At 40.5% G+C, this 27,315-nt stretch overlaps 3 protein-coding genes and 1 long non-coding RNA gene across 5 annotated transcripts; 2 read left to right on the plus strand and 2 right to left on the minus strand.

Moving 5' to 3' along the window:
* Nucleotides 1-1,431: 1,431 nt before the first annotated feature.
* LOC5568804 lies at nt 1,432-2,970 on the minus strand. 2 transcript variants are annotated; one of them, XM_021845630.1, is made up of 3 exons: nt 2,824-2,970; nt 2,580-2,752; nt 1,432-2,518 (listed from the first exon to the last, which is right to left on the minus strand). In XM_021845630.1, the coding sequence occupies exons 2-3, from the start codon at nt 2,704-2,706 to the stop codon at nt 1,710-1,712; spliced, it is 936 nt and encodes a 311-aa protein (XP_021701322.1). In that variant the 5' UTR covers nt 2,707-2,752; nt 2,824-2,970; the 3' UTR covers nt 1,432-1,709. The 2 variants fall into 2 exon arrangements, with proteins under 2 accessions (XP_021701322.1, XP_021701323.1); XM_021845631.1 differs by having other exon boundaries at nt 2,580-2,737; nt 2,824-2,955.
* Nucleotides 2,971-4,257: 1,287 nt separating this feature from the next.
* On the plus strand, nt 4,258-4,680 carry LOC110675743. The gene is made up of 3 exons (XR_002499751.1): nt 4,258-4,368; nt 4,435-4,511; nt 4,575-4,680. It is a non-coding gene; the product is annotated as an uncharacterized LOC110675743 (long non-coding RNA).
* Nucleotides 4,681-13,852: 9,172 nt separating this feature from the next.
* Nucleotides 13,853-19,374, plus strand: LOC110675744 (protein ALP1-like). Its single transcript, XM_021841478.1, has 2 exons — nt 13,853-14,491; nt 18,180-19,374. Exons 1-2 carry the CDS (start codon nt 14,382-14,384, stop codon nt 19,102-19,104), a joined length of 1,035 nt encoding a protein of 344 aa, XP_021697170.1. The 5' UTR covers nt 13,853-14,381; the 3' UTR covers nt 19,105-19,374.
* A 3,202-nt stretch (nt 19,375-22,576) lies between these two features.
* On the minus strand, nt 22,577-23,633 carry LOC110675745. The gene is made up of 3 exons (XM_021841479.1): nt 23,537-23,633; nt 23,304-23,466; nt 22,577-23,037 (listed from the first exon to the last, which is right to left on the minus strand). The coding sequence occupies exons 1-3, from the start codon at nt 23,565-23,567 to the stop codon at nt 22,608-22,610; spliced, it is 624 nt and encodes a 207-aa protein (XP_021697171.1). The 5' UTR covers nt 23,568-23,633; the 3' UTR covers nt 22,577-22,607.
* Between the last annotated feature and the right edge of the window lie 3,682 nt (nt 23,634-27,315).

Genomic DNA, 27,315 nt, shown 5'->3' on the forward strand with positions numbered 1-27,315 from the left:
TACTTCCGACATTAGGTTTAACGTACAAGAAACGCAGCGCTAGTAAAAAAAAGCGGAATGTGCTATTGAGTTTAGTGCTAGAACGAGTATACTCGTTATATATATACAGTCAACTTTCGTTCGTTGCACTAAACCTGTAGCCCACTTAATGAAAGACTTTCACTAATCGGACTGAGTTTGAGCTGTCAAATAACATAGAACAAAAGAAAAATAGAGCTACCTGTAGGGAATATCTATAAATGGGTTAATTATATGTCATTTTAGTGTTTATTCTGAATCGAACCAAGGACCTTCCGATTCCTAAACCAGTACTAATTCCACGCACTTATCGACGGCTAGGGAATATCTATAAATGGGTTAATTATATGTCATTTTAGTGTTTATTCTTGGTGTGTGCAGAAAAATGACATATAATTAACCCATTTATAGATATTCCCTACACTACCAAAGGGGGGGGGAGGGGGGCAAAAAAGTTGAAATTTAGCGTGACATAATTTGTGTACCATCCCAATTATGTTAGAAAATGACGTTTGCCTTCGTTTTAGGTGGGCTATAGCCCAACTAACGAGAGCCCAATTTACGTTTTAATTAAACTTAAAGATAGTGCAACAAACGAAATTCGACTGTATTTACAATTGTTCATCATTTTTCTAGTTCATTCCTGCATGCCATACAGCGAGGATTGGACCATGGCTGCATCCTATTTAGCGAATCTTATTCGTGCCTACCTCTAGATGTTTATTGGTGTATGGATGTTTGACCTTGATTACCTTTTTGTAAAAAATATATTCGCTAAGAGATTTGAGATCGAATTCAATTTCGTTTATAACTATAGGCTGTCAAAGATAAGTGACAAACACGTTGCAACTTCAACAAATAATTATTGTTCGCAACTTCATTTACGAACGGATTGTTTGTAAGCAGCTTAAAAAAAATAAAATCTCATCTATTTTAATATTCGAATATAAAAACTTTAATGTGCACGATTCCACCGACTGTCGAACTAACACTTTTTAATTTTGCATTCGTTTCGCATAACTGGAAAATTTTCGAAATAGCCAGAAAAACGGGAGAAAACTAATCTGTCATTTTGTATAGGATACATTGATGATCATGACATTGATGGCAAAACGGAATATACCGGGACCACTATAGTCACTATAGCGACAGTATAAAAATTCGCAGCCGAATAAAAAAGGCAAATAGAAACTAGTAATAAATGCATGAATTTTAGTAATTCGGTGACTTTTTTTCTGGGTGTATATATTAGTTACTACAGTCTGAGAAATATCGTACAACTTATGATCTCACTTTAATAGGCAGTGGTAAATGAATGGACCAAGATAAAAACTCGAGATGTTGAGAGTCGTCTGGAAGTGATTTAATACTTTGAGCATCGGAGCAGGATTTTTAAAATTACAAACGCGAAAATATTATTTTATATGTTTTATTGAAGTAACATTATTACGCAAAAAAAATCAAGTTGTATGTTATTTTTATAAGCTAAAATATGTTGGCTTTGGAAATTGGAAGTCCACTTTAGGAAATTGTAGCTCCGTCCAGTGCGGAAATCCACTTAAATAAAGATAATTATAAAATAATAATTTGAACTTAATTATTCCTTCTCACTTCAGGTTGCACTGTCATTCGACAAGGGACAGTTCCATCGAAACTGTCCAAGAAACCACCTTATTCCCGTCAAATCCACCTTAGTCCATCCAAATCCGGTTCGAATTGACTGGCGTCGTGCGAATCGCCGGCAGAGTGTCCCTCTCCAGCACGGACAAATAGTCCATCTTGTGGCGCACCAGTTTCATCTTGAACTCGCGCTGCTGGCCGTGTTCGATGCATCCCTCGGTTCCGATGCTGTGTCCTTGGCCACAGTAAAGGCACCGTTCGATGTCGGGATTGTGTCGGATTGTGCCACATTGGTTTTCCCGGTGTTTCGAATAGGGTTTGCGCGGTAAGCAAACGCCACAACGTGGCTTCCGCATGCAATCATTCGTTCGGTGGCCATACCGAAGGCAACGGATGCAATAAATCGGTTTCCGTTCGAATAGCTCGAACGGAACCGTTTCTCCTTTGACGATGAGGGATTCCGGTATTTTGGATCCCTGAACGGCAATCGATACCAGTATCTTGCCGTCCGGCAGACGTTTCTTGCGCCATTGCAGAACCGTGTAGCCCTTGGGGAAAAACTCCTGCAAATCCGTAAGCTTGAAGTTAAATTTGCTGAAACGTGCCACCCCAACTGTGGACACGAAACTCATTGGAATAAAAGTGGTGAATTCGTCGTCCTCTTCCTGCATGTCCACGAAATCATTGGCCGATACCATGTTGCCGAACATCACCACCGCCTTGCTAGGGCCAATTCGTCGAAGGTATGGAATCGGTTTGCGTTTGAGGGATTTTACGGCCATGGTCGATTTGTTTGTTTCATCCAGAAGGGACCGGAAGATCGCCAGTTTGCTTTCGAATTTGTCCGCTAAAGCCTTGTTGGTGTATTTGATTTTTGCGTCTGAAATATCGTAAAATATCACTACAAAATATTCCAAAGTCTCGGGAATTTTTTGACTTACCCCATTGAACGATTACTCCGTAAATAGGTAATTCGTTGGATGTATCGTATTTATAGACCTTCTTAACGACATCTTCTTTTGGACGGTCGCTTCGTTTTTTGACCAGTTTTGAAGCCGATTTCTTCATTGTGTCTATAAGTTCGGCTAAATTCTTCGTTCTAAATTTTATAAAACTTAAAGTAAAATATTAATAAACTGCACGTATCGATACGTAATGAATTACAATAATTGTGAAATTATTTACCTATCTGAATGCTTTCTGCCTGAGACCTTTCTGCGCTTTGGATTTAGGTAATTTTCTAACTGCAAAGCGGAACAAAAATTGCTGATACAGACAGACGGTAGTGCGATGAGATTTTTGTTTATTTTGATTTCACTTCGTTTTTATTTTGATATTAGATCAGTTTCGTAGATAGGGTGACCAGAAAATACACTCAGAAACCAAGACTAACAATTCAAAAGGCCTCATCTCCAAAAAGTAAACAATGAGAAAAATGCAATCTTGTTTTGTCAAACAATAAATCAATTTTATATCATAAATTTAAGTACTGTATGTTATTTTATCGTCCAGAAAGTCGATGAATAAACTGATTTATAGCTATGAATATTCTTTACTATCATTTTAGCAAAAAATCCTGCTAAAAAAACGAGTCAAAGGAAATGAGGCTTTTATTTCATTAAAAGCTGTGCAGCCCTTTTCATTTGTGCCCATAGACGCCGGCCGACGCTGATGAGGCCTGTGAGTTGACGCCTTTGTTTACTCTAAAATGTGTTGAGGCCTTCTAGTTGTGGCTTGTTTTTTCATCATCTTCTGATGTGGCCTTTTGAAAATCATTCAAAATGGATGATGAAGTAAGAAATTTGAAGTGTAGAAGAGTGTTAAGTGGTGAAGTAAAGTACATGGAGATCCCTACAGCAAGAGAAGATTCGTGCGGTCGATTAAATATGTGATTGATTGAACCCTTCGTCATCCATGAGCATTATGTATGTGCTACGCGAGTTTGTCGTCGAGAAAATGTATGGAAATATTGGTTCAATTGAAATAATATTGCAATTAAACGTTATTTTTCATGCAATTGAAACCAAATCGTGTTTTAGTTGATAATTTGTGAAGTACAGACAGGCTGACACAGGTATTATTAGCAAGGGGGTGGTCACTCTACACACTTCGTCAGCGCATATTTTTTTCATGCTGTGCCTTCAGAGCGCCAAAGTGCGCCAAGCGTGCCAAGCTTGCTGTTATTCCAAATGCTATAAAAATCCTATGAACTGAAATTACAGGAAAACATTCTCAGCAAACATTGACATCAGCAATTTTCTTTTTGTTTGCATCTCATTCCGCAAATTTCAGAAGTCTTAGGTAGGGTCAAGATCCCTTGGGTAGGATTGCACGGTATTAGTTACGATTACTTCGGAGTATCATCCGTTTTCGCTTCACAAGGAAATACTTTTTATTAGGTGACGGCATTCCGGGATACGTTTTACGGAGAATATTACGGGAAGGCCAAATCACTTGTGTTGGCAACCCTTCATTGCCAGCGCGTACGTTCATTCGGCGGCCTTGGGTCACACATACCAATAGTTTGAACTGGATGACAGGTAAACCTAAAAGCGTCAAACGGTGAGTGGAAGACAGGACAAAAACAAAAACGACCAACTAGTTAGATGAGTTGACAGAAAATTCTAAAGCTATTCCTTATTCTAAAGCGTATACCGCATTCTTGTGAACTATTAAATTAAAATTACTACTATTACTAGAACCGTGTAAAAAGTGGATTGCATTCTTAAAGTAAAGTATTTTTTCTTAAAATCATACTACTTATGAAATAATATGAATTGTGAACTTACATACTAGGTGGATTCAGAGCTCGAACTATCATCACTTAACCCTAAATACCGTGGCACTTTATAATAAGTATTTGCTTCCCAACGGTAAGAAACTATCGGTAAATTGAAACTAAACATTTATAAACATTCAATTATGTACTAAACTAGGCTGTTGTCCAGACCGACATCGAAGACCAAACGATCCGACCATAGGGACTAAACGTAAGTCGACAAACTATTGACTAGACTAAACATACAGATATGTATTAACACGACCATGGTCTTGCGACAAAACAATGTATTTGATCTTAAATTCTAAACATAATCATAAATTCATTATCTCCGATCAGGATAATTATAACCTGCCGCATTATCACAATCAATTTCTGCATTTTATTTGGCGGTGGTTATAATCACGGAAGTTAACCCCACGGTGCCAGTACTCTGTTGGTTAGAACACCAACAACTTGTGTGACACATATGTTACTTTAATGGGAAGGATTGGGAAAGGTCCTGTTGTTTTGGGCCGATTATGTAATATGGAGCATTAACGGTTATATACGCGTTAAGATAAATATATCAATACAGTACCAGAACAACGGCCTAACTGACAAATGTAAACAAATTGAGTTTTATTCACCTAACAGTTTATTTGATAAACTACAATCATATAATGCACAACTGTTTCTTAAAAATAACGTTTTTCACGAAATAAGTGAGAAAAACATAAAGGCGCATTTGATATTCTCTTTCGATACGAACTCTGATGTCAATTTCGCCCACCTTCCCCCCCTGCGGTAACCGGGCGCATTTGCGATTGAGTGTGGCAGCAGGGCGCATTCAAAACTGAGTGTGCAGAAGGTCGATAGTGAAGAAGGTTCGTGTGAAAGAGCGTAGCAAAACGGCGAAGCTGATGATAGTCAAACCAGAAGGATGAGGTAGAAAGGCGCAATCACTGCTGTCAAACTGAAGGAGACGAAAAACCGAGGGGCGCAACAATCCTCAATTTTGATGAATGGCGCATGATGCTTTTTTATTTATTTTAACATGTTGTTCATAATATGAAAATAAATCAAATGGTTTGTTACAAAAGTAATATTGTAATGGATCATACAAAAATGCATCATGCGATTAAATCGAACGGAAACATAATATAGAATTGAAATTATATCCGCTGAACTTCAAACCGATTTTACTGACAATGTATTAGTGTTCACATTCGCCCTAATTCTGACTCTGTATTGAATATGTACGGGAGGTGTGGTGGAAAGGAAGGAGTGTATGGGGAGCTGTGAGTAAATAATTGAATAATATCTCCTTTGATTGAGGAACGCAATGAGACATAAGTTCTGTTGCACCACTGAAAACCGCTGGACACATGGCGACGTTGAGTTAAAATTCTCAGAGAGGCAAACGAGGACATTCCCGTAGATTAATGGTTATATTTGGACCGCAGACAGACGTTCAAGTTAGACTCAGCCACTTGTGTAAAAACATGGCCGCCACAAATCGCCAAGTGGCAATCAGCTAACAGATGGCGTTAGTGGCGTATGCGTCCCGCCACCACCCCGATCACATTTCGTTGACAGCATGACACACAACCGCTCCCACAGCCGGCGAGCTCAACGCTAAAAACTAAGCGCCTTTTTTTTGCGCTAGGTGGGTGATGTTCCCTTTTGGATCTAATTTCTCATGTAAAAGTTGATTAAATCTTTTGTAATTGGGTCCTAAAGCCCTGTCCCAATTTTAGTGCCAAACGCTTAAGTTTAGGCCAAAAACACATGTTTACTCAATTTTCTAATGTTTTCCGTTGGTTTAAGCCCAAAAACATTTTTATTAGATTTTGTCACATTCTTTGGCTTAAACTCAAATTTTGGGTTTATTTTGTTTTCCGTGTCCCTTACGAAATGTCAGATAGGAACAACCCCAGTGGTCGAACTAAAACCCCTGTGGTGTTTTTGTCGACTAAGCGAACGTCAAACATGATCAAAAGTGTCAAGGTTCATTTATGGACCAAATTTTTATATTAAAGTTTGAACATGATAAAGCTATTATTTGAGCGGGAAAAATTGCTTAAGTAATTACAGTAACATGTTTTTTCGTGTTATTAAATAAAAACAAGATTTCATTACAAATTTTAGGACCCAATTTTTACCACAAGTTGGCATTTAATTTACTCACAGATTCATACTAGTATAATAACCTTGAATGATCGTTACTCACGTAAAATAAAATGGCGTGAAAGTATCACAATTGTGTGAATCACTTTTAAAGTGATTGTTTTGATAGTTTTGTTCAGTGGGTGGTGGATTGGGTGGTAAGCGAGAAGTAGATGCCACGTGCTTTTACGAACTGTCACTGTACTGCAGCAATTTGCTCCCTAGGTGACACCACGGTAGAATTTACACAGGAATTTTGAATAAATTTGTTCCTGCTTAAACGTCTGTCTGCGTTTGGACGTTCGCCAAAGTATTTTGAGTTTTAACTTAGTCTTAGGTTTCCCAATACAGTTTTTACTCATTCTACTTCAGTCATTCCCAAAACATTTTTTACTCCAACTTCGGGTTTCAATGAGTTTTATAAAAAGAGAAAAAGGCTATAGGGGAAAAGTGCGACTGGTTTATCTTTTGTTCTCGTCCTAAAACAACTTTTTCACGTTTTAGCCCGCCTATCTCTGTCAGCAAAAGATGTTTCAATTGCGTCGCCTGCAGTATTCTTCTTCTATAGTTTACTATATCTATTGGATCGACGTTACAGGATCTGAAATAACGAAAAAATGATAAATGGGAAATATAACACAATTAGGATAAGTAAGATTTTCCTACGCAAACCAGTATGTTTTCCATTATTTGACGGGAAGCAAACAACAAAGAAATATCAATGGTTGCTAAGAACAAAATTTCAGTTCACTGTGATTTTTATAGCGACCTGTTATGGAAAACTATTTTTTATAGAAGTGCGCCTGAGTGTGCCTAAGCAGCGCCTGGCACATTGTGTAGAGTGACCACCCCCTTGATTATTAGGTAGTGTGATGTTTCTTCGTAGACAACTTATGTAATAATGCTTACGGTCAATATCACGGCCTGCTATGTATATGATATACAAAACTACCACATCTCTTTTTCTTCAACAGAAAATGCACGTACTTGCCTTTATAGTTTTATAAATTTTGATTGAATCCGAAGGCTACATTAATTATGTTTTTTTATCTCATGTTGTAACCCTTTCCTTCTGCAAATTACCGATACAAGCACGAATTTCATCTTTTTTAATAGATCTGATGATTTCCGTTACTATAACTTTTTACTGCTGTCACATTTCTTTGTACATTTTGATGAACCTTGCAGATCGAACATGTTGCAACTGCTCCGTATTATTTTATTGCTGCCAGATCCGACAGTTCGAAACTGTCACTCTTGCTGCTCCCTTCTAAGGCGAGCATTTTAGTTTCCGCCGGACCCAACGGATCGTATCCGTCGCTACGGATGCTTAAACTTCTTTTCAGCCGGACCCGACAGTTCGAAACTGTCGCTGCGGCAGCTCCCTTCTAAGGCGAGCATTTGGCTGAACCCAACGGATCGTATCCGTGGTTACGGTCGCTCCCTTCTAAGGCGAGCATTCGGTTACTTTTTCTACCGGACCCGACAGCTCGAAACTGTCGCTACGGCTGCTCCCTTCTAAGGCGAGCAATTTCATTTCCACAAGTTCCCTTTCAAGGCGAACTTTCTAAACCGCCTGACCCGACGGATCGAATCCGCCGCTAAGGCAACTTCCCTTCTAAGGCGAAGTATTTCATTGAGAACTCACTTACATTTATGTCAATCTTTTTGCGTATTAAACGAGCGTCACATTCCAGGCTACGGGTATTGTAGCTATTCTGTCGACAAGGGATTGATTTCTGACAATAAGGTGAAATGCTTCAAGCTGCTGCTGTTATTTTGGAATACTACTTCAATTTGTAATTCAAGTTTGATGGCCATCGCAGACGTTGGGTTCACTCGTCGCCAATGTGTTGTTTCTTCGTAGACAACTTATGTAATAATGCTTACGGTCAATATCACGGCCTGCTATGTATATGATATACAAAACTACCACAGGTAGTATGATACAAAATACATCAGTCTACAGGAACCCGATAATGTTCGCCGTTTAGACAACCGCTGTATAAAATAATACAAGGAGCAGTCGCTCCGTAGTATAACCTGCATCTACTTACACACTTGGAAAAAACTACCGACTTCGGTAATTCATTTACCGAAATCTCAACAGCTGAACCACAGACAAACAGACGTCACACTCTCATCATTGTCCATCGACCACCTTTTTAACGGTAGATTCTAAAATATGCTAGGTGGCCAATCCACCACCCGCAGCGCTCGCATCGTTTTTGTTCGTGGTTGACGTTTGCACACTACCGCCATCTGTTGGTCCGTCGGCCAAATACACCGATTTTAGCATTGGGCGAACATATCCTCGTGACTATGATTTTGATCGAGATTTGTTCTAAGTGTTACGTCTGTTTGTCTGTGACTGAACGGTCGGTTATGAGTTCGGTAAACGAATAAATTACCGATCAATCATCGAAAGAATCAACTGTCAAAATTGCTGACTGATCGGTTAATTTTACCGAAACCAACAAGCCTGCATTGTAATTAAATTTACCGTAAATCTGTAAATTTGAAGCCAATATTGATCCCTAGAATTACCGAAAAACTGTAATTTTTTCAAGCCACCGTTAAATTTGTGATTTTTAAGGCATTATTGAATAGAAAAAAAATCTTCCTAGCTTGACGCATTAAAAAAAGACATCCCGAATAAATATCAACCATACCGGTACTGTTTCTCATATTGTTCCAACCATTAAAGACAATTTCTAAACAATTTCGTAAAACATCGAAAAAAAACAATAAACCAACTGTACGGGAAACGGTTTTAACAATCTGCGAAATTATGATTGGTCAAATCACAATATGGGTAATAGGCGGTTAAGTTATGTCACCATTTAAAATCGCCAATTTCTCCGAACAAAATTTTTCATAAACAATTTGCCAAATGATGGACTTCTTCTTCTTCTTCTTCCTGGCGTTACGTCCCACTGGGACAAAGCCTGCTTCTCAGCTTAGTGTTCTTATGAGCACTTCCACAGTTATTAACTGAGAGCTTACTATGCCAATGACCATTTTTGCATGTGTATATCGTGTGGCAGGTACGAAGATACTCTATGCCCTGGGAAGTCGAGAAAATTTCCAACCCGAAAAGATCCTCGACCGGTGGGATTCGAACCCACGACCCTCAGCTTGGTCTTACTGAATAGCTGCGCGTTTACCGCTACGGCTATCTGGGCCCCCAAGGCCCTTACTTACTATCCACATTTTGCCTTATCCACAGTAAGGGATACACTTTTAAAATGGTTGAACTATAACATTGAATTACATTTTTTAACGTATGAGGAATTCTTGGTTTACGGTGCGTTATAGTACTTGAACCGTTTAGGGAATTGTTCACTTATGTGTTTACCGTATGGAAAAAATGTATTTCTTCTTACTTGAAAATAAATCAAAACACTTGTCAAAATTTTACATTTTTTCATATATTTCGTGAAATAACATGCACTCTCTTGTCACTTTTTTGCACTTAAGTGTGAGATATAAATTTATTTTGGGCTTCCTGGAACTTCACCGTGCTGGAGCTTTGCAGTATCCACGCCATCGAAGGTTTTAATTCTGAAAACACCGAAGAAAGATAAGTAAATCAAAAACTTATTGTTGTATAATTAGGAACACTAATTGATAATGACACTTACCAAACAATTACATACGATCTTAGTATCTAAAGATCGCAAGGAGGAATTGTTCTTCAATGTTTTTCTTCCGGTGGCTGCTGCCTAGGACGTTGGTGAAAAATGTTTCCATTCTCCCATGGATATTTTTTCACTTTCACCTTGTTCTCCAGCTAACTAGCTAACTGCGAACCACACTTGTAATGGTCTGCTACTCAATTAAAGGATTTTTTCACTTTTTAACAGATTTTTAGTTGATTTTTTCGCCACTTTCGGTTGAAATAAACAAGACAATATGCAGCTGTCAGGGGCCCAAATAGCCGTAGCGGTAAACGCGCAGCTATTCAGCAAGACCAAGCTGAGGGTCGTGGGTTCGAATCCCACCGGTCGAGGATCTTTTCGGGTTGGAAATTTTCTCGACTTCCCAGGGCATAGAGTATCTTCGTACCTGCCACACGATATACGCATGCAAAAATGGTCATTGGCATAGTAAGCTCTCAGTTAATATCTGTGGAAGTGCTCATAAGAACACTAAGCTGAGAAGCTGGCTTTGTCCCAGTGGGGACGTAACGCCAGAAAAGAAGAAGATGCAGCTGTCAGTACAACGGTTAGAAAATGAATAAGCTAACGCTTACACTAGATCGCTCACTAACACCAATATGTGGAACAGTTTGTCAAACTGTTGAACGTACGGTGTTATATAGTACAATTCATACGTGTGTGTGTGTATGTTTCGTAATAGGAATTGTAACAATTTCACAAAAGGTTATGTTACATTGGAACTATTTATCATAATCCTTCATCTTTATAACATTTTACAATTTCTGAACAGTTTGATATATTACCATTATTTGATATAGATTAGTCAAACTGTTTATTACAGTATACAGCTTTCAATTTCATATTGTTCAACATAAAAGCAACAATTTACGATGCATTAACCATACCAGTAAGAGTAAATGTATTGTTTGCAATGTAAACCAAAATGTATTTTTCTATGCGGGATACCCTTTAAATACTCTTTCAATGATCGAATTTTTATTTTGCGTTTACGGATGCGTTTTAATTGATTCAATTTGCACTTAAATGATACGCCATGGCACTTATTGTATTCATTCACTGCATTCATTCACTGCATTCGTAGTCAATGTGTTGGTGTTTGTTACACCTCCGCCGATGAACAAAAAGAAATTCTTGTCGGAGGGATTCGGTGACACATTGAAAACGTGGAAGCACTGAATGAATATGCCAAATGCAGTTCTTATGTCGCCTCCGACAGGAATAACCACCGGACCCCAGCATACCGCACATCCATCGGTCACATCCGGAAAATGCACACGAACCACTAGCAGTGGGATGCTTTCTCCGTACTAGTGAAAGTCGTCTTCGGGCTAAACTATATTAATATTAATATAGAACATTTTGAAGTTCATTTCGGTTATACCTGTATCCATCTCACGAGGCCTGCCAAGGGATTGTTTAGAGCAGCATTCTCATTCCTGGACCGTTTAGAGCCACTGTATTACTTACGAAAAATATCTACGATTCGCTCATCCTCCTCACGTATTTGCTTCAGCACTTGCTCCATTTTATTTTGCATTTTAAACGCTTATATTTGCGGAAACATTTCCTTGCGACGCGATTCACAGGTAGACAAAAACGAACGAATATGGCGGATTTGACAGTTCGTGCGGCTAGATCACCGAGTTCGGTGATGCAGGGCTATGTTTACCGAACAGTCAGCTTTATATTTCACCGACATCAGTGCTTCGAATTATTTACCGATTTGTCAGTGAAATTTTTCACCGTGTTCGTCGAATCATGATAGAATCACTGACAATCGGTAAATTTAGTTACAGTTTTTGGTGAATATGCTGTTATTTACCGATACGTCTGTGTTTTATTTTTTCACCGATTCAAATCGGTAAAAAAAGTTACCGAACTCAGAAGGTCGGTCTGTTTAAGTGTGTAGTGAATTTGGAACGTTTTTCGCAATCTACATTGCAATTTTGATGTTTGTTTAACAGGCCTCAACTCGGTTTCCGTCAGATATAGAAATGAGGCCTTTTTGAGAAAAGGCCGCATTTGCGATGAATATCCTGGTTAGCGGAAAACGAGATGGGGCCTTTTAGAAAAATGTTTTTTTTTCATCTTTTATGCATATTTTTAAATGACTATTGTATGTTTTAGTAAGAATAGGCTCTTATACACTGAAATCAGCAGAAAACCGATTTGTTTACATTTTGGACTTGAGGCCTTTTCAATTGTTGGTCTTGGTCTCTTCTTCAAATTGGTATTTATTTAATAAATAAACACGGAGAGGCGAAACTACCTAATATTAACTTTTTTGTGCTCATCTTGACAACTAAAGCCCCAAGCACAATGTGAGCGGCAGCGCGATACAACGGCAAAACGACAAGCCCATCTTGAGCTACACTCTACTTGTCAAGTCAATGTTGGAAAGGATTTAGTCAAGTCAATGTTGAAAAGTAAAGTGTAGATCAAGAAGGGCATGCCGTTTTGCCGTTGTACCGCGTTGCCGTTCAAATTGTGCTTGGGGCCTAAGTCACAGACAAACAGACGTAAAAGTGACGAAATTTCCGTCGATCACTCATTTAACGATCGTTTCAAATTCGCTATGTTACAAATCTCACAACCAGAGGCGCGCACATCGTTTGACGTTTCACACTACCGCCATCTGTCGGTCTTGTTGCACGAAACACCTTACTGTGCAACATGTTCACCAGATGATGCTGGTGTAACTGGGCGATGGAATTTGAAGAGATTTGTTATAAGTAATACGTCTATATGTCTGTGGCTTAGAGGAATGAGTCAAAATTTAGCGTTTTTCAAAGTTTTCAATTTCGAGTCATTTCATGAAGAGGCCGTATTAAGTAAAAACAAACTATTTCGGGAATAGTGATTTTTGGGGTGAATCTATTTATTCAAAATGGGGTCTTTCGTGGTGGCAAAATTGTTCTTAATTTCGATCGTGATTTTCTTTAAACAATATAAATGATACATAGATTAACTCATAAATTATATTTTATTTTCCACTATTGTTAACACATTCGATCACATAATTAATTTACACATTCATACCCGGATAAAAAAATACAATACAAAAACAATATAACGTATTGTAACAGTACCATTCAATATATTGGAAATACAATACAGTATATTGTAAAATGTCAATACAATTACAGTACAATATATTGTTTTGAACAGTTCACTGTATTCTATATGAGATTTATCCAATATAATGTATGGGTGGTTAAGTATCGTAACAATACAAATATAGATATTTTCTCATACTGTTGGCAACCTTTCATTGCCAGCGCGTACGTTTATTCGGCGATCTTGGGTCACACATACTAATGACTCGAACTGGATGACCAACGTATTTTGACAGCTACTAAAGGTACGCTGCATTCTTGTTTATCTTACACGAATATACTCACACAGATAAAATAGTTATGAAAATTCTTCAGATTTGTACTGAAATCGGAATACAAATTTAATTTATTCAATCGGATTGTTTAGGGGTATCCAGGTTTTTACATATCATGATTCTACGTTAAAAATTGAGCCAGAATCCAAAATTTCATACTCTTCCGTGCCCTGGAACTACTTTTAAAATACATTTGAAGTTTTAAGCGGGGGCCACAATGGTCCGTCAACTTCGACTTCGACTTCAGCGTTAACGCATCCGTCAATGTACTAAAAACGTTGACGGATGCGTTAATGCAACACATGCACACAATACTGCGTTGCGTCGTGCGTTTTTGTTATTGTTGAATTGCGTCATTCTCATCGTAGACTTGTTTACCTACATCAAGTTGTGATCACTTTTTCCTCGGAGTTGAACTTTTGACGTTGACTGCATTTCTAGCGGAATCCGAAGTTTTGTTTTAAAAAATGGAATACTTCAGCGAAGCAGCGGAAATTCTGGAGGTCGTCTCCGTATTAAACGACTTGAGAACGGTTGTTAATTCTCGTGAATATCCCCGCAGAGCTGCTCGCAGGTGAGTAAAGTATCATCAGATTTTCTTTATTTTTGTCGGCGTAACATTTCTGTTTTTAGGTGGTGGATTCGGCCTGCCAATGAACAGCGAGAGAAAAAAGGATTTTTCGAAACCGATTTTCACTTATTGAGAAGTCGAGATCCGGAATACTTTTTTAAATCCGTCCGTATGAGTCCGGAATGCTTTGATTTACTAATGAGTAAAGTTGGATCAAAGTTGCAGAAATTTTCCTTCCGGAAACCGATTTCCGCAGAATGTAGGCTGTTCATGACTTTAATGTAAGTACATATTTTCATATAGATTCGTAGAATGCGAGAAAGCAATGCTGAAGTTGGTTGGATTCTGCTCAATTAAGTTGAAATTGAATCCGTTTCCATGGTTGCCTTCAACAATTTTTCTTTTTTTTGATAAACTTTTTCTGAAATCCTCCGAGATTCCTCCAGTGATTCCTCCAGGAGTTCGTTCAGGGATTCCTCCAGGAATTCCTTCAGGAATTCGTTCAGGGATTCCTCCAGGAATTCCTTCAGGAATTCGTTCAGGGATTCCTCCAGGAATTCCTTCATGGATTCCTCCAGAGATTCATTTAGTGTTTCTTCGAGGGATTTTTCCAGAGATTCCTCCAGGGATTATTTCAGGGCTTCCTACAGGGATTCCTCCAGGGATTCCTCCAGAGATTCTTCCAGGGAATGTTCCAGGGACTCCTCCAGGGATTCTTCCAGTGAATGTTCCTGGGACTCCTCCAGGGATTCTTCCAGGGATTCTTCCAGGGATTCCTCCAGAGATTCTTCCAGGGATTCTTCCAGGGAATGTTCCAGGGAATGTTCCAGGGACTCCTTCAGGGATTCCTCCAGGAATTCCTCCAGGAATTCGTTCAGAGATTCCTCCAGGGATTCATTTAGTGTTTTTTCCAGGGATTTTTCCAGAGATTTCTCCAGGGATTCTTCCAGGGATTCCTCCAGGGATTGCTCAAGGGATTCTTCCAGAGATTCCTCCAGGGATTCCTCTAGGGATTCTTCAGGGATTCCTCCAGGGATTCTTCTAGGGATTCCTCCAAGGATTCCTCTAGGGATTCTTCCAGGAATTTCTCCAGGGATTCCTCCAGGGATTGTTCCAGAGATCCTCCAGGGATTTTTACAGGGATTGTTCCAGGGTTCTTCCAGGGATTGTTCCAGGGATTTTTCCAGGGATTTCTCCAGGGATTATTCCAGGGATTCTTCTAGGGATTCTTCCAGGGATTCTTCCAGGGATTTTTCCAGGGATTCCTCCAGGGATTCTTCCAGGGATTCCTCTAGGGATTGTTCCAGGGATTCTTCTAGGGATTCCTCCAGGGATTGTTGCAAGGATTCTTCCAGGGATTCTTCTAGGGATTCCTCCAGGGATTCTTCCAGGGATTCCTCCAGGGATTCCCCCAGGGATTGTTTCAAGGATTCCTCCAGGGATTCCTCCAAGGATTCTTCCAGGGATTCTTCCAGTGAATGTTTCAGGGACTCCTCCAGGGATTCTTCCAGGAATTCCTCCAGGAATTCGTTCAGAGATTCCTCCAGGGATTCATTTAGTGTTTTTTCGAGGGATTTTTCCAGAGATTTCTCCAGGGATTCTTCCAGGGATTCCTCCAGGGATTTTTCCAGGGATTGCTCAAGGGATTCTTCCAGAGATTCCTCCAGGGATTCCTCCAGGGATTCATTTAGTGTTTTTTCGAGGGATTTTTCCAGAGATTTCTCCAGGGATTCTTCCAGGGATTCCTCCAGGGATTTTTCCAGGGATTGCTCAAGGGATTCTTCCAGAGATTCCTCCAGGGATTCTTCAGGGATTCCTCCAGGGATTCTTCTAGGGATTCCTCCAGGGATTGCTCAAGGGATTCTTCCAGAGATTCCTCCAGGGATTCCTCCAGGAATTGTTCCAGGGATTGCTCAAGGGATTCTTCCAGAGATTCCTCCAGGGATTCCTCCAAGGATTCTTCAGGGATTCCTCCAGGGATTCTTCTAGGGATTCTTCCAGGGATTCCTCCAGAGATTCTTCCAGGGAATGTTCCAGGGACTCCTCCAGGGATTCTTCCAGGGATTCTTCCAGGGATTCCTCCAGAGATTCTTCCAGGGATTCTTCCAGGGAATGTTCCAGGGACTCCTTCAGGGATTCCTCCAGGAATTCCTCCAGGAATTCATTCAGAGATTCCTCCAGGGATTCATTTAGTGTTTTTTCCAGGGATTTTTCCAGAGATTTCTCCAGGGATTCTTCCAGGAATTCCTCCAGGGATTTTTCCAGGGATTGCTCAAGGGATTCTTCCAGAGATTCCTCCAGGGATTCCTCCAGGGATTCTTCAGGGATTCCTCCAGGGATTCTTCTAGGGATTCCTCCAAGGATTCTTTCAGGGATTGTTCCAGGGACTTCTCCAGGGATTTTCCAGGGATTCCTCCAGGGATTCTGCAGAGGGATTCCTCCAAGGATTCTTCCAGGGATTCTTCCAATGATTCTTCCATGGATTCTTTCAGGGATTGTTCCAGGGATTCCTCCAGGGATTCTTTCAGGGCTTCCTACAGGGATTCTTTCAGGGATTCCTACAGGGATTCCTCCAGGGATTCTTTCAGGGCTTCCCACAGGGATTCCTCCAGGGATTCTTCCAGAGATTCTTCCAGGGAATGTTCCAGGGACTCCTCCAGGGATTCCTCCAGGGATTCTTCCAGTGAATGTTCCAGGGACTCCTCCAGGGATTCTTCTAGGGATTCTTCCAGGGATTCTTCCAGGGATTTTTCCAGGGATTCCTCCAGGGATTCTTCCAGGGATTCCTCTAGGGATTGTTCCAGGGATTCTTCTAGGGATTCCTCCAGGGATTGTTGCAAGGATTCTTCCAGGGATTCTTCTAGGGATTCCTCCAGGGATTCTTCCAGGGATTCCTCCAGGGATTCCTCCAGGGAATGTTTCAAGGATTCCTCCAGGGATTCTTCCAGTGAATGTTCCAGGGACTCCTCCAGGGATTCTTCCAGGAATTCCTCCAGGAATTCGTTCAGAGATTCCTCCAGGGATTCATTTAGTGTTTTTTCGAGGGATTTTTCCAGAGATTTCTCCAGGGATTCTTCCAGGGATTCCTCCAGGGATTTTTCCAGGGATTGCTCAAGGGATTCTTCCAGAGATTCCTCCAGGGATTCCTCCAGGGATTCATTTAGTGTTTTTTCGAGGGATTTTTCCAGAGATTTCTCCAGGGATTCTTCCAGGGATTCCTCCAGGGATTTTTCCAGGGATTGCTCAAGGGATTCTTCCAGAGATTCCTCCAGGGATTCTTCAGGGATTCCTCCAGGGATTCTTCTAGGGATTCCTCCAGGGATTGCTCAAGGGATTCTTCCAGAGATTCCTCCAGGGATTCCTCCAAGGATTCTTCCAGGGATTCCTCCAGAGATTCTTCCATTGATTCCTCCAGGGATTCCTCCAGGAATTCTGTCAAGGATTCTTTCAGGGATTCGTCCAGGGATTCTTCAGAGGGATTCCTCCAAGGATTCTTCCAGGGATCTCTCCAGGGATTCCTCCAGGGATTCTTCCAGGGGTTCCTCCAGGAATTCCTTCAGGGATTTCTCCAGGAATTCCTTCAGGGATTCCTACAGAAATTCCTTCAGGTATCCCTACAAGAATTCCTTCAGGGAATTCAGATAACCAGACACCATTAGTTGCGCTGCCTACGCAGAAAGGTGGCAACTACGCACACATTAGTGTGAGTAACTGAATCAATTTGGTAACTACTACCGTTTCGCACAATCATTAAACACAGAATGTTTTACGTTTATTTGATATATGAACATAGCTCAGTCTTCCTGATAAAGTGGTTTTCGGTACAACGCTATTTGGTTTTCCACATGATCTTCAAATACCAGTTGTAGTTTCGATGTACCTTCACTCTAACCTTTATTAAGCTATTCGAGTTAACTCAAAGTAAACTACAGATATGAAATAATAATTCTATATTTTGTATATTTCCAGGTACCTTGCTCACGGGTCCTCTGTATACGTCATTTCAAGGCTATTTCGTATGGGCGTGTCTACGGTCCGAATGATTACACTGGAAGTTTGTGAAGCACTATGGAATTCTTTAGTGGAGGAATACATGCCAGAAGTGGATGAAAGTCGATGGAACGACTACAGCCGTGAATTTTATGAAATGTGGAATTTTCCACACTGCTGCGGAGCCATCGATGGCAAACATGTTGCCATACAATGTCCGCCAAACAGCGGATCGTTATACTATAATTACAAGCATTTTCATTCAATCAATCTGTTGGGTGTTTGTGACCCAAAGTACAATTTCATCGCGGTAGATATTGGAGGCTACGGCGGTAACAGCGATGGCGGCATATTTGCTTATTCGGAATTTGGGAGGCGACTAGTCAATAATATGCTCAACTTTCCGAATCCCTGTGAATTGCCTGGATCAAACGAAATACTGCCTCATTTTGTTGTCGGCGATGCGGCATTCCCTCTAAAAAATAACCTACTCCGCCCGTATCCTGGAATTAACTTATCCGTCGTGCAAGAAACGTTCAACAAACGCTTATCAAGAGCTAGAAGAACCATTGAGAATAGCTTTGGCATTCTTGTCGCTAGGTGGAGAATATTGAAAAATACGCTTTTCATGCTTCCTGATTCAGCTGAAAAAATTGTAAAAGCGTGTGTTATTTTACATAATTTCGTTAAACGTCATTCTGCCACCGAATATTGTCCACCAGGTTTTGTGGACCATGTGGACAATGACGGAAACATCATTGAACCGGGTGAATGGCGTACGCTGGTCGATCCGTTGAGAAGCATTCCTGCGGCGTCCATCCACAGAGGAAACAATGCCGGACGATCAGCCTTTCAAAATCGCGATATTTTGGCAAAATATGTGTTAGAGCATCCAATCAACTGAAAGAAAAATCGTTACAAACTTCTTCTAAAAACCGTGTTGTGTAAAATCTGTACTTGAATTTACTGAAAATTGATGTAAATGTAAGCGATCAGTGCTTTTTAGAAAATAAATAAAACAAATCGCGCAACTCTGAAAATACTGTTGAATTTCTTCCATAAAAACCTATTAAAATAACTGATTTGTAAATGATTATTTGTGGCTGTTGCTGGTAAATTTGTAAGGACAGTCAAGAATGTTTGAGTACTTTGTTTGGTTCGAAATTCTGAAGGAATCCCTGAAGGAATTCCTGGAGGCATCCCTACAGAAATTCCTGGAGGAATCCCTGAAGGAATTCCTGAAAGAATCCCTGAAGGAATTCCTAAACAAATTCCTGGAGGAATCCCTGAAGAAATCCTTAAAGGAATTCCTGGACGAATCCCTAAAGAAATCTCTGTAAGAATTTCTGGAGGAATTCCTGAAGGAATTCCTGGAGGAATCACTGGAGCAATTCCTGGAGGAATCACTGGAGGAATCCCTGAAGATATTCTTGGAGGAATCCCTGAAGGAATTCCTGAAAGAATCCCTGAAGGAATTCCTAAACAAATTCCTGGAGGAATCCCTGAAGAAATCCTTAAAGGAATTCCTGGAAGAATCCCCGAAGATATTTCTGGAGGAATCCCTGAAGGAATTCCTGGAGGAATCCCTGAAAGAATTCCTGGAGAAATCCCTGAAGATATTCCTGGAGGAATCCCTGAAGATATTCCTGGAGGAATCCCTAGAGGAATTCTTGGAGGGATCCCTGAAGATATTCCTGTAGGAATCGATAAAGCAATTTCTGAAGAAATCCTTAAAGGAATTCCTTGAGGAATCCTGGAGGAATCTCTAAAGGAATTCCGGGGGAAATCCAAAAAGATATTCTTGGAGGAATCCCTGAAGAAATTCCTGGAGGAATCCCTGAAGATATTCCTGGAGGAATCCCTAAAGGAATTCCTGGAGTAATCCCTAAAGGGATTCCTGAAAGAATCTCTAAAGGAATTCAGCAGGAATCCCTGAAGGAATTCAGCAGGAATCCCTGAAGGAATCCTTAAAGGAATTCAGCAGGAATCCCTGAAGGAATCCTTAAAGGAATTCCTGGAGGAATCCCTAAAGGAATTCCTGGATGAATCCCTAAAGGAATTCCTGGAAGAATCCCCGAAGATATTTCTGGAGGAATCCCTGAAGGAATTCCTGGAGGAATCCCTGAAAGAATTCCTGGAGAAATCCCTGAAGATATTCCTGGAGGAATCCCTGAAGATATTCCTGGAGGAATCCCTAAAGGAATTCCTGGAGGAATCCCTAAAGGGATTCCTGAAAGAATCTCTAAAGGAATTCAGCAGGAATCCCTGAAGGAATTCAGCAGGAATCCCTGAAGGAATCCTTAAAGGAATTCAGCAGGAATCCCTGAAGGAATCCTCAAAGGAATTCCTGGAGGAATCCCTAAAGGAATTTTTGGAAGAATCCCTGAAGGAATCCCCGAAGATATTTCTGGAGGAATCCCTGAAGGAATTCCTGGAGGAATCCCTGAAAGAATTCCTGGAGAAATCCCTGAAGATATTCCTGGAGGAATCCCTGAAGATATTCCTGGAGGAATCCCTAAAGGAATTCCTGGAGGAATCTCTAAAGGAATTCCTGGAGGAATCCCTAAAGAAATTCCTGCAGGAATCTCTAAAGGAATCCTTAAAGGAATTCCTGGAGGAATCCCTAAAGGAATTCCTGGACGAATCCCTAAAGGAATCCCTTAAGGAATTCTTGGAGGAATCCCTGAAAGAATTCCTGTAGGAATCCCCGAAGATATTTCGGGAGGAATCCTTAAAGGAATTCATTGAGGAATCCCTAAAGAAATTCCTGTAGGAATCTCTAAAGGAATCCTTAAAGGAATTCCTGGACTAATCGCTAAAGGAATTCCTGGACGAATCCCTAAAGGAATCCCTGAAGGAATTCCTGGAGGAATCCCTGAAAGAATTCCTGGAAATATCTCTGCAAGAATTCCTGGAGGAATCCCTGAAGATATTCCTGGAGGAATTCCTGAAGATATTCCTGAAGGAATCCCGAAAAGAATCCCTGGAGGAATCCCTTATATTTCTGAAGGAATTCCGAAAAGAATTCCTGGAAAAATCCCTGAAAGAATTCCTGGAGGCATCCCTGAAGGAATTCCTGGAGGAATCCCTGAAGGAATTTCTGGAGGAATCCCTGAAGGAATTCCTGGAAGAATCCCTGAAGGAATCTCTGAAGGAATTCCTAGAGGAATCCCTGAAGGAATTCCTGGAGGAATCCCTGAAGATATTCCTGGAGGAATTCCTGAAAATATTCCTGATGGAATCCCGAAAAGAATCCCTGGAGGAATCCCTTATATTTCTGAAGGAATCCCGAAAAGAATTCCTGGAAAAATCCCTGAAGGAATTCCTGGAGGCATCCCTGAAGGAATCCCTGAAAGAATTCCTGGAGAAATCCCTGAAGATATTCCTGGAGGAATCCCTGAAGATATTCCTGGAGGAATCCCTAAAGTAATTCCTGGAGGAATCCCTTAAGGGATTCCTGGAGGAATCTCTAAAGGAATTCCTGGAGGAATCCCTAAAGAAATTCCTGCAGGAATCTCTAAAGGAATCCTTAAAGGAATTCCTGGAGGAATCCCTAAAGGAATTCCTGGACGAATCCCTAAAGGAATCCCTTAAGGAATTCTTGGAGGAATCCCTGAAAGAATTGCTGTAGGAATCCCCGAAGATATTTCTGGAGGAATCCCTGAAGGAATTCATTGAGGAATCCCTAAAGAAATTCCTGTAGGAATCTCTAAAGGAATCCTTAAAGGAATTCCTGGACTAATCGCTAAAGGAGTTCCTGGAGGAATCCCTAAAGGAATCCCTGAAGGAATTCCTGGAGGAATCCTTGAAAGAATTCCTGGAGGAATCCCTGAAGATATTCCTGGAGGAATTCCTGAAGATATTCCTGAAGGAATCCCGAAAAGAATCCCTGGAGGAATCCCTTATATTTCTGAAGGAATCCCGAAAAGAATTCCTGGAAAAATCCCTGAAGGAATTCCTGGAGGAATCCCTGAAGGAATTTATGGAGGAATCCCTGAAAGAATTCCTGGAAGAATCCCTGAAGGAATTCCTGGAGGAATCCCTGAAGGAATTCCTGGAGGAATCCCTAAAGGAATTCCTGGACGAATTCCTTGAAAGAATTCCTGGAGGAATCCCTGAAGGTTTTCCTGGAGGAATCCCTGAAGGATTTCCTGGAGGAATCCCTGAAAGAATTCCTGGAGGAATCCCTGAAGGAATTCCTTGGACAATGAATGAATAAATGTACCCCAACACAATCGGATACAATAACTTTGGTAATGAACTGAGTTGCACCAGAATGAAAAGAGATTTTCTGGATCTTTGCAAGTTTAATTAAAAAATATTGTTGAAGTTATGCTTTTTTATATATATTTATATATATTTTTTAACATAAAAAAAGAAAATATGTAATCGGAAATTTTTAGATCATTAGTTGTCTTGAACTGAATTTTCATCGCTTGGTTCGTATTGAAGCGCCTCGCACTCATCAATGAGGCTATTCACCTTTCCGATGAACTCAACTTCTAGCGATCGGGCCACCTGCAGCGGAAGCTGTTCCATTTGCGCTGCCAAGTACGATGCAAACCGCTCGTGCCTCGGTCGCTTCGCTCCCCATCCATCGACCCGCTCTTGTACGGACGCAAGGATGCTTTGCATTTGCATTTCTACGCCGTCGTCAAGTTTCCGGCGGCGCTGACGATGCCCTGATGGTGTGCTTCCGACAGGAGTGGTAGCGCTGGTGTCAAGCATATTCTCCTCGCCGTCTTCCTCCTGTTCCGCAGCATCAACTTCTGAGTTGGCCTGAGAACAAGACTGGGAAGAACCGGAAGAACCAGGAGCAGCGTAGTTGGAACATGATCTGAAAAAAGAACATTGCTGACTTTAAGCACTGAATAGGTCAAATAAGGAATTTTGGAGTTCTAAATATACTTTGGACATTTGGCTATATTATGTGCAAATTGACACAGAAAATTTAGGAAAAATATGAATAATACAAAGCAATGTCTTCGAATTATCTCTTTTTGCTGAATTTTAGGCATCAAAACAAACATAATATAAGCAAAGGTCCAAAATATAGCCAGATGCCCAAGATGTATCATTTACCCTGTAATATGTAATACTCACGGTCTTGCTTCCATATGTGCGCCAAGGAACAATAGTTCCTTATACAGCGGCCATCCCGGACTCGAGCTACCCCCAGCTCCCGATCGTGAATCTTCCGCCAGTTTGCGTTTCAAACTGCCAAAACGATCCCGGAGGCTCCTCCAGCGGGCTTTTACTTGCTCAGCTGAAAAACAAAGGTTATTTTAAGATTGATGTTTCAATTTATACAGTAAAATACAACATTTAATAATTACCTGTTTTATTTAGCTGCCCCGCAATGTGCATCCAAATGTGCTCTTTTCAGGGATTGAATCCGGAGAAAATTGAGAGAATCACTCACGTATCGCTCTCTGTGACTATCATAACATGCTGCACATTATGAGAGACCGTTTATCGTATACTGCTACAACTTTGATCAGATTGGGGGGATAGTAGTGCATGATAAAACCCCTCTAAACATGCTCCAACCCTGGGGGACACTATTGCTATTGGAAGTACGTGGATTGTTTATCGTGCCAGTAAAGAAAAACACCTATCCCCAACGGTAAACAAGCGAGAAAAATAGATTTTATCATCGCTCTCTCTTTGGGGCTCTCGCTCGCTGCCTCCATTCATCAGACTTGTTACACCTTGCGATACAATGACGATCATGGACCGCAACAGATGGGATGTTTTTCTTTGCTTGCTTTGATCGTGCTTCATACTCAAATGAGAGCGAATTCTGCAATGCCTGGCTCTTTTTTTTGTGCGTTTCGGTACTCTTTTGAGCCCTTTGAGTACAGACATGGGTACTCTTTTACTAGAACAATTAACTTCTCTTCAAAACTAGCCATTTTTTTTATTTTGAATCTTCCTTCACGCGTTGGCTGATGCGTCAAGTTTGAAGATTTTCAAAGTTTAGCACAGCGTCAGCGTTTTTAGTACATGCGTGCGTTTGACGCAACGCATCATTGTGGGTTGCTGCATTGAATATCATTGCTTTAAACTTAGCTGTCAGTTAAAGCTGACGGTGAAGTCGACGCTGACGGACCATTGTGGCCGCAGCTTTAGTATGGAAGACGCTTTTGAATCATTGCTCGGCAAATGTTACTACGGGACGAGCTGTCATTATGTAAATTGAAATGCCATTGAGTCTACAGATTTAAATCTTTATTAATAAATTATAACCACAGACAAACAGACGTAACACTTAGAACAAATCTTAATCAACATCATAGTCACGAAGACATGTACGCCCAATGCTATAATCGGTGTGTTTGGCCGACGGGCCAACAGATGGCGGTAGTGTGTAAACGTCAAACACGAACAAAAACAATACGAGCGCTGCGGGTGGCGGATCGGCCACCTACCATATTTTTGAATCGACCGTTAAAAAGGTGGTCGATGGACAACGATGAGAGTGTGACGTCTGTTTGTCTGTGTTATAACGTTGCTTAAATTTTACCATCAAAATGTCGAATTGTCATGTTCCGACATGCAGGAGCAAATTATATTCGAAGAAACCCTAACACAGAACCATGTAAACCGGTTACGTTCCATAGATTTCCAACGATCAATGCGCAGAGAAACCGATGGCTAACATTTTTGGGCAAAAACTTGAAAACAAATACCACGAATCTTTTCGTTTGTTCCAAGCACTTCTGAGAATCAGATAGCAGGACCATAGCGGAAGAAAATAAAGAAAATCCTGATAAAAGATTTGGACAACTATCGAAAGTTAAATTACACTGAACAATAAACAACAAGCAAATGCACCTTGCGTTATTTATTTTATTATACCTATCTAAAATATCGAAAGGGTCTATCGAAAATCTTCCAAAAACACTTTTGTACAGCTTTAAACGTTTCAGTATACTCAACTCAAAACCGACCTCAATGTCAGTCCCACTTCTCTGTATTTGGGCCCCTTATGTGAACTAGACATTCGGTCAAATTTCAGAAATTAAATATATCGAATTCAATTCCTGTATTCCGTACAATAAGGCCTTTCTATGTACATTTAGTAAATATATTCTTGTATGTAAAATAAAAAACAAATTGCACGGCTAGTTATTTCTGAGGGAGGTAATGGGTTTAATGAGAAATATGGAAAATACTCATCATAAATAGAACAAATGCATTCAAAAACCTTCCAATCGGATACGTTACAAATTATTCTGCTAAGCCATCGATATTTTGTTATCCTAAATATCTAAATTTACTTAAATTGCATTAAAATATAACAAACGCTATGCAAATCCAGAAAAAGTTCATAACTATCTACTAATACTAATGCACAGTCGTGAATAGCATACCTTCTATAGCTGTCAATATACTTCGCTGGATGACAGGTAAACCCAAAGACGTCAAACGGTGAGTAGAAGACAGGACAAAAACAAATACTACAAATTAGTTAGATGAGTGGACAGAATATCCTAAAGCTAAACCGAATTCTTGATGAACTATTCTATTTAAAAGAAATTATTACTGTAGAGTTCTGATAATAATAGTTTTATAATGCTCAAATTACAACACAAAGTTGGGTAAACAAACTTTACCGTGTGAGTGGAGAGTTTGCAGAAACGCCATACTTCAAGCATCTCCCTCCACACTCGCAGCGCGGGAATTGGCTAGCGCGAGTCGAGTCAATTGGATAGTAACGAAGCTAGCGGCCGGACGTGCTGTCGTAAGTAGGAGCAACACAGTGGAATTAAACAAGGAGCAGCTGTTCGCTTCGGAACGAGGGTATTGTACAGATTGTACAATTTGGCGCAGCCGGTACGATAAATCGTGAGTATTTTTTTTTTCTGGTGCTTTATTTTAGGATGCGTAGTTGACAAATGAAAATTTTGCGGATTTTGGTAAATGATAGTGGAAGAAATCATTTCCGATGTGATTGTGATGTACGGAAAAGTGATGAAAAAAAGAAAAGATGGCGGGTCCGGTTGAAAGCCGAAGCGCTCAGAGAGGAAAAATGTGATTCCGGTTGAAAGCCGTAGCATTCAAAATAAAAGATGGCGGGTCCGGATGATAGCCGAAGCGCTCATATAAAAGATGGCGGGTCCGGTTGAAAGCCGAAGCGCTCAGAGAGGAAAAATGTGATTCCGGTTGAAAGCCGTAGCATTCAAAATAAAAGATGGCGGGTCCGGATGATAGCCGAAGCGCCCATATAAAAGATGGCGGGTCCGATGGAAAGTCGTAGCGCCCAGAAGAGGGATAACCGAAGCGGGTAAAAAAAAAAAAGTGAATGAAGTGGTGGTAACCGAAGTGGCTAAAACAAAGCAAGGAAAAAAAAAATGAAGTGGTAATGGCAAATTCAATGCAAGACCAATGAGAGTGTAATCTGAGGTGACGTAATCAAAAGTATATAACTGATGTATGCTACTGCAACGAGGGTCTAAATCGACAACAAAAGTCGTAAGATTAATGAGAGTATTACGCTATATGGCCGGTATGCTGATCATAAGTACTGTGCAAAAGGATAGGACAAGAAACGGTCAAGGAATGATTCCGCTACCGAAATTACTTGAGCTGTACGCAGCTGAGAAGTAGAGCTAATTTCATAACGTCGGTAACGCCTGCCGTACAAATCAAAGGGAGCTGTCACTTTTCCGAACGGAAAAATGTGCCGCTCAATTATTCCGCAAGTAAAAGTGACATTTCGCTCATACTGAATCAGCTGTCAAAATTACTTGGGTAAAAAGGAGAAATTTTACTTGAGCGATTTACGTTTCAGGTCCGTACTTGGCTATAGGGTGGAGATCATTAGGTTGAATACGTGACGTCATCAATGATCATTTGAGGTGAAGAAAAAAAAAACGAAAGAGTTAAGGTAGTGTGGAGATGGATAGCTTTTGTTACGTCACTATTACTTGCTCATTGGATACACGGATGTAACAGTGTTTTCTTTTTTTTTCGATTTATCGCAAATTAGATGAGCGAGGAAGGAGGACAACGTTGGGCGCTGGCAGCGTTTGACGCCACGGTGGATGCGCAAGGTCTTCGACGAGAATGGGAAGAGTGGCACAGGTCTTTTGAGCTCCTTGCCGAAATG

The sequence above is a fragment of the Aedes aegypti genome, chromosome 2, assembly GCF_002204515.2.
Source record: "Aedes aegypti strain LVP_AGWG chromosome 2, AaegL5.0 Primary Assembly, whole genome shotgun sequence".
Taxonomy (NCBI): Eukaryota; Metazoa; Arthropoda; class Insecta; order Diptera; family Culicidae; genus Aedes; species Aedes aegypti.

Excerpts from the sequence above, each read along its gene's own strand:
- LOC110675745 (XM_021841479.1), bottom strand. The coding sequence starts at position 23,567 with ATGCACATTGCGGGGCAGCTAAATAAAACAG. Across the intron at positions 23,467-23,536 it reads GGGGCAGCTAAATAAAACAG|CTGAGCAAGTAAAAGCCCGC; the intron begins GTAATTATTAAA and ends TTTGTTTTTCAG. Across the intron at positions 23,038-23,303 it reads GCACATATGGAAGCAAGACC|ATCATGTTCCAACTACGCTG; the intron begins GTGAGTATTACA and ends TTCTTTTTTCAG.
- LOC5568804 (XM_021845630.1), bottom strand. The coding sequence starts at position 2,706 with ATGAAGAAATCGGCTTCAAAACTGGTCAAAAAACGAAGCGACCGTCCA. Across the intron at positions 2,519-2,579 it reads CGGAGTAATCGTTCAATGGG|ACGCAAAAATCAAATACACC; the intron begins GTAAGTCAAAAA and ends ACGATATTTCAG.
- LOC110675744 (XM_021841478.1), top strand. The coding sequence starts at position 14,382 with ATGAGTCCGGAATGCTTTGATTTACTAATGAGTAAAGTTGGATCAAAG. Across the intron at positions 14,492-18,179 it reads AGGCTGTTCATGACTTTAAT|GTACCTTGCTCACGGGTCCT; the intron begins GTAAGTACATAT and ends GTATATTTCCAG.